The sequence below is a fragment of the Lathyrus oleraceus genome, chromosome 5, assembly GCF_024323335.1.
Source record: "Lathyrus oleraceus cultivar Zhongwan6 chromosome 5, CAAS_Psat_ZW6_1.0, whole genome shotgun sequence".
In the NCBI taxonomy this organism is placed as follows: Eukaryota; Viridiplantae; Streptophyta; class Magnoliopsida; order Fabales; family Fabaceae; genus Lathyrus; species Lathyrus oleraceus.
Window position 1 is genome coordinate 161,438,204 of NC_066583.1, and position 7,115 is coordinate 161,445,318.

The following is a 7,115-nucleotide window of genomic DNA, read 5'->3' on the forward strand; positions in this document are numbered from 1 at the left end:
AAAATTTTCAATTTTTTGTTTAACATGAAAAAATAATTCTATTTTAATAACTTTATTTTACTATAGCAGCGTTGTTACACACACAACTACAAATTAATTCTTCTAGATAAACCATTAAGTTTTTTCTTCTTCTAAATTTAACATTATTATATTTTGAACTAAAATTAAAATCTAACTTTTTTTTATATATAAGTCGTGTATCTTCACATATAATTATATAGTTTAATCCTCGAATTGAGGAAAATCAAAATAAATTTAGATTAAACAAATTTTATAATTTCATCAGCGTTTTTGACTTCTAGAAGTTTTTATTAAATTAAAAAAACATTTTCCATCACAAATAAATACTTCTAAATTATTCCGATTTAACATATACCCTTTTAATACCATTTTTTTAAATAATTTTATTTTCCTATGTTCAAGCATTCTCATGCAGACAATTGTATGTTTAATTCTGTGTGTTGGGATAAACTACCATAAGTATTGAATATTAAAAAAAAAGTAATATTATCACATTTTGAATATATATATATATATTAATTTTATTAAAGTGTTTTTGAATTGTAGAAGATGTAATTAAATTAAAAACATTTTTAGGATGACATCTAAATAGTTTTAGATTATTGGAATGAATTTTAACATTACTCCATTAAGTCAGTCAAAAGAGTAAAAAAAAACATGAGTCTATGATTAATACAAGACAGAAGGAAAGGAAAATAAAAAAGAAAAGAAATTTAAAAGACTATTTTAAGAAAGAAATACAGAGAGTGTCACATGGCATGTGAGCAACAACAGCTGTGTCCATCCATCCATCCAATCCTCAACTTGAGATAAATACCCTTGTTACCTTCCTTACTCAGACTTTTGACTCTCTGTAGCACAATCTATCTATCCTATCTATCTTCACATTCACATAACACTCTCCCTCTTTCATCATGTCTGAATCATACCTTCTCTAAAAACCCTTCTCTCTCTCTCTCTCTCTAATGCTACTACAATACCTCACCTCACCTCTTAAACACACATGAACATATTCTCTCTCTAAATTCACTAAAATGAAACCTCTCTACAGCACCAACACTCTCTTACTCCTCCTTGCTCTATTCCTTCTCCACTTAGGACCATCTCACTCTTCTTCTTCTTCTTCTCCAACTTCATCTTCTCAACTTCTATACTTCAAACAATCTCTCCCTAACCCATCACTCCTCCATGACTGGCTCCCTTACAAAAACCCATGTTCATTCACCGGCATCACCTGCAACCAAACCACCGTAACTTCCATAGACCTCACCTCTACCCCTCTCAACACAAATCTCACCGTCGTCGCCACTTACCTTCTCACCCTCGACCACCTTCAAGTCCTCACCTTAAAATCCTCAAACATCACTTCTTCTCCCATTTCACTCTCCCACACCAAGTGCACTTCCTCACTCACCACCATAGATCTATCACAGAACACTATATCCTCATCTTTCTCCGACTTGGCCTTTCTCTCTTCATGCTCCGGTCTTAAATCTCTTAACCTTTCCAACAACCAGCTCGACTTTGATTCTCCCAAATGGACTCTCAGTTCGTCTCTCCGGTTACTTGACGTTTCCGACAACAAGATTTCCGGCCCCGGATTCTTCCCTTGGATCCTAAACCATGAGTTAGAGTTTTTATCTCTCAGAGGAAATAAAGTAACAGGAGAAACCGACTTCTCCGGTTACACTACTCTCCGGTATCTAGATATTTCCTCTAATAATTTCACTGTCTCTATACCTTCTTTCGGGGACTGTTCCTCTCTCCAACACCTCGATATCTCTGCAAATAAATACTTCGGCGACATTACCAGAACTCTCTCCCCTTGCAAAAACCTCCTCCATCTCAACCTCTCCGGCAACCAGTTCACCGGTCCGGTTCCTTCTCTTCCTTCTGGTTCCCTACAGTTCCTCTACCTCGCTGAAAACCACTTCGCCGGGAAAATCCCGGCGCGTCTGGCTGACCTCTGCTCAACTCTCGTCGAACTCGATCTCTCCTCCAACAACCTCACCGGTCCAATCCCACGCGAGTTCGGCGCGTGCACTTCGGTTACATCGTTTGACATATCGAGCAACAAGTTCGCCGGTGAACTTCCGATGGAGGTTTTAACTGAGATGAATAGTTTGAAAGAACTGACGGTGGCGTTTAACGAATTTGCGGGTCCACTGCCAGAGTCGCTGTCGAAGCTAACGGGCTTAGAATCGTTAGATCTGAGTTCGAATAACTTCAGCGGAACGATTCCGAGGTGGCTTTGCGGGGAAGAATCAGGGAATAATTTGAAGGGACTTTACCTACAAAATAACGTTTTCACGGGTTTTATTCCACCAACGCTTAGTAACTGTTCTAACCTCGTTGCTCTTGATTTGAGCTTCAATTACCTCACGGGAACCATTCCTCCGAGTTTAGGTTCGCTTTCGAAGCTTCGCGATTTAATCATGTGGTTGAATCAGCTTCACGGTGAAATTCCTCAAGAGCTTTCAAACATGGAGAGTCTCGAGAATTTGATTCTTGATTTTAATGAGTTGAGTGGAACCATTCCTTCAGGGCTTGTGAATTGCACCAAGCTAAATTGGATCTCGCTGTCGAACAACAGGCTTACCGGAGAGATTCCGTCGTGGATTGGAAAGCTTTCGAATCTTGCTATATTGAAGCTGAGCAATAACTCGTTCTCCGGGAGGATTCCACCGGAGTTGGGAGATTGCCCTAGCTTGATATGGTTGGATCTGAACACGAATTTCCTTACAGGACCGATACCTCCGGAGTTGGGGAAGCAGTCAGGGAAAGTTGTGGTTAATTTCATCAGTGGGAAGACGTATGTTTACATTAAAAACGACGGTAGTAAAGAGTGTCATGGAGCTGGGAGCTTGCTGGAATTTGCAGGGATTAATCAGGAACAATTGGGGAGAATTTCAACAAGGAACCCTTGCAATTTCACTAGGGTTTATGGAGGTAAGCTTCAACCCACGTTTACGCTTAACGGCTCGATGATCTTTTTGGATGTTTCACACAACATGTTGTCTGGTACTATTCCTAAGGAAATTGGTGAAATGACATATCTCTATGTTTTGCATTTGAGTCATAATAATCTATCTGGTAGCATTCCTCAAGAGCTTGGTAAGATGAAGAATCTCAATATTCTCGATCTTTCTTACAATAAGTTACAAGATCAAATTCCACAAACCTTAACAAGGCTTTCATTGCTCACTGAGATTGACTTCTCCAACAATTGTCTCTCTGGAATGATTCCGGAATCTGGTCAATTTGACACGTTTCCGGTTGGTAAGTTCCTGAACAACTCTGGTCTCTGCGGTGTTCCTCTTCCACCGTGTGGGTCGGACTCGGGAGGGGGTGCGGGTTCGCAGCATAAGTCTCATAGGAGACAGGCGTCTCTTGCAGGGAGTGTGGCAATGGGATTGCTTTTCTCTCTTTTCTGTGTTTTCGGTTTGATCATTATTGCTATTGAGACGAGAAAGAGGAGGAAGAAAAAGGAGGCCGCTATTGATGGCTACATTGACAATTCGCATTCTGGCAATGCCAATAATTCTGGCTGGAAATTGACCAGTGCCCGCGAAGCTCTCAGCATTAACCTTGCAACGTTTGAAAAGCCACTTCGAAAGCTCACTTTCGCAGATCTTCTAGCAGCAACCAATGGCTTTCACAATGACAGTCTCATTGGTTCGGGTGGTTTCGGCGATGTCTATAAAGCTCAGTTGAAAGATGGAAGTGTCGTGGCCATCAAGAAGCTGATACATGTAAGTGGACAAGGGGACAGAGAATTCACAGCTGAAATGGAAACCATTGGGAAAATTAAGCACAGAAACCTTGTTCCTCTTCTGGGATACTGCAAAGTTGGAGAGGAAAGGCTGTTGGTTTACGAGTACATGAAATATGGAAGTCTAGAAGATGTCCTGCACGACCCGAAGAAAGCTGGAATCAAGATGAATTGGTCCGTGAGGCGGAAGATTGCAATTGGAGCTGCGAGAGGGTTGGCTTTTCTTCACCATAACTGTATCCCACATATCATTCACAGAGACATGAAATCAAGCAATGTCTTGCTTGATGAAAATTTGGAAGCCAGAGTCTCTGATTTTGGTATGGCTAGGCTTATGAGTGCTATGGATACACATTTGAGCGTAAGCACATTGGCAGGCACGCCGGGTTATGTTCCTCCCGAATACTATCAGAGCTTTAGATGCTCCACTAAAGGCGACGTTTATAGTTATGGTGTAGTTTTGCTGGAGTTGCTGACGGGGAAACGACCAACCGATTCAGCTGATTTTGGCGATAACAATCTTGTCGGATGGGTTAAACAACATGCCAAACTTAAAATAAGTGATGTTTTTGATAAAGAGCTTATGAAAGAAGACCCCAATTTGGAGATTGAGCTTTTGCAGCATTTAAAGGTAGCTTGTGCTTGTTTGGATGATAGACCTTGGAGGAGACCTACAATGATTCAAGTCATGACAATGTTCAAGGAAATACAAGCAGGTTCAGGAATGGATTCTCAGTCTACTATAGCCGCCGAAGACGAAGGCTTCAACGCCATCGAAATGGTTGAAATGAGCATAAAAGAAGTCCCTGAATTAATCAAGCATTAAGGTGGCAACAGAATCCACAAAGACAAGAAAGGAGGAAGAAGGTGATGCTTTTCAGCTTCCCGAAAGTTTTTTTCTTTCTTCTTCGCCGCTTCAAAATCATTATTTCAGAATTTAAAAGGAAACGGTTTCATGGGATTGATTGTCTAGCTTTGCCTGAATCTTTGATCAATGATCATCATGTATGTAATCTTGTTATTTTTATACATAAAAAAAGTTGTTTAACTTGTATATAAACAGCTTCAGTTGTTGTTACCAAAAAACAGCTTCAGTTGTTACCCTCTGTGTTTGTTAGAATTTTTAAAGTACTAGTACTTGTCAATTATTATTCAGACATCATGATCCTCAAAAGTTTCTCACTTCAAATTGATTGATTTTGGTAAAGTAGTATTTTTGGTGGCTAAATAGTAGTTTTGGCCTAATTGAGTGTGTAGTGTTACTTTACCGTCCATTCTTGATATGGATTATTTTTCTTCATGTTACTATAAAAACAAAATGGAACAGGGAAGAGTGAAGAGAGTTGAATTCAAGCGTAATAATATAAATCATGTATCGCCATCTGTCTCTTTCTGATGAGCATGCACGTTTCTTGGATCAATCTCTAAAGTGAATGACTTTACAAGTTTTAGAGAAAATTACAATACATGAATCAAATTGCACGCACTAGTGCATTTCCCAATGCATTATTGTGCGTGTGTGTAGTGAGGACCAGTTAAACACGATGTATCTCATTGCAAAAAGTTTCATGTAAAGGTTTGTATGGCATGAATAAAAGACTAGCTTCTAGGTTCATGACAAATTATTTCATATTTTTTTTAAAGTAGTAGTTTATAGTTTAAAGTTTACTAATATTTTTTATAAACATTTTGAATATATTTGTTATGTTATTTCATATTTATAATTAATTAATAATTAATTTTATTAAACATTATAAACTTAATAAGAAAATTTATTTAATTTCTAAATTATTAACTATAAATTTATCAATTATAAATTAGATTTAATTATAATTTTGATCTTGTATTTTATTTAATATGGAATTAGTTCTTCTATTCATAATTTTGATCATCTTCTTACTTTTTTATGATAAAAATCGATGAGAAATTTATTATTTAAACTTATATTTTTATGTGTAAAATTTCACAAGCAATTTCTATACAATGATTAAGTATAAAAATATGAATGGGAGATTAAAAGTGTGTGAATTTGAAATATAGAGATTAATTTTGTGAAAAAGATAAAATAAAAAAATTATAATTATAATTAAATCTACAAATTAACTAATTTTTTTTATTATTTTATCAAATAAAGTCTACGTGTCATTTAAAAAAATGGCTATATCAACAAGAAAAAGAAAAGAGAGTGGATACCACATTAATTATAGTAGTTTTATGGCAAGATATTGTAATGTATCGCACTAAAGTATTTATTTAATTGTAGTACTCCAATTAATATGAATAAGAGTATGATTATAAAAAAGTAATAACTATTAACTTGATATTTTAAAATGGAAAATAATTTAAGAATTTAATAGATATGAAGTGTTAGTGTAAAATTTTGTACACCATCATATAATATATAATAGGAAGTCATTAATTTGTTAAATTATTTAAGTTATTTTAAATTATTAATATAATATGGTGAGATATATGTCGTTTATTAAATAATAATGTAAAATTATTTTATACCATCAATATATCTCTTATTTTCTCATAATTAAAAAAAAAATTTAAATTAAAAAATATTTTAATTATGATAAATTAGAATGAGGATGTGAGAGTTAAAGGAGAAAACTAAAAAAATCATTATAATAAAGATAAAGTTTAAAACGAGTTATCTTAGTAAAAAAATTAAACTTTCAGAAAAACAAAAAGAATGAACATTTAAATCACAATTAAAACAGGTATTGATACATTCTATGTCCTTATTTACATGTTACACATGTAAAAAATATATTGGTTCTTATTTATATTCCCTTCTCAAAATTCAATGCAACATTTATTATAAATTTGACAACAATATTATTAACTATTTATTAGTATAGAGAGTAAAATAAATTAAATAAAATAATAATTGAATAAAAAGAATTAAGGGAAAAAGAGAAATATAATATTTAAATATAAAAAAACAGAAAAAATATTTAGTATCAACACTTATAAATATAACTTATCTCCCATTAAAATTTATGGAAAACCAAAAAAAATCTTAAAATTGTAAATAATGTATATTAATTTAAAATTTAAATTTTCTGAAACATTAAATTACTCTTGTAAATATCTAATATCAGTCAAATATTCTCTATAAAGACTCAACCACCTTCATAATAGTTCCACCATAGAATAGTAAATAAATGTCATCTGTGAAAATATTTAGCATATTGAAGAAAATGGACCAACCTTATAACATATGAAAAACGAGTGTTATGGTAATTATTATGACAAGATTGAGCATGATTAATAATTGTTCGGACCACAAATATAAACAGTTTAAGAACTTCAT

General features: G+C 34.4%; 1 protein-coding gene across 1 annotated transcript; it reads left to right on the forward strand.

Moving 5' to 3' along the window:
- Window positions 1-841: 841 nt before the first annotated feature.
- LOC127080352 (brassinosteroid LRR receptor kinase) lies at window positions 842-4,950 on the forward strand. Its single transcript, XM_051020678.1, has one exon. The coding sequence runs from the start codon at window positions 1,056-1,058 to the stop codon at window positions 4,617-4,619; it is 3,564 nt and encodes a 1,187-aa protein (XP_050876635.1). The 5' UTR covers window positions 842-1,055; the 3' UTR covers window positions 4,620-4,950.
- Window positions 4,951-7,115: the final 2,165 nt, after the last annotated feature.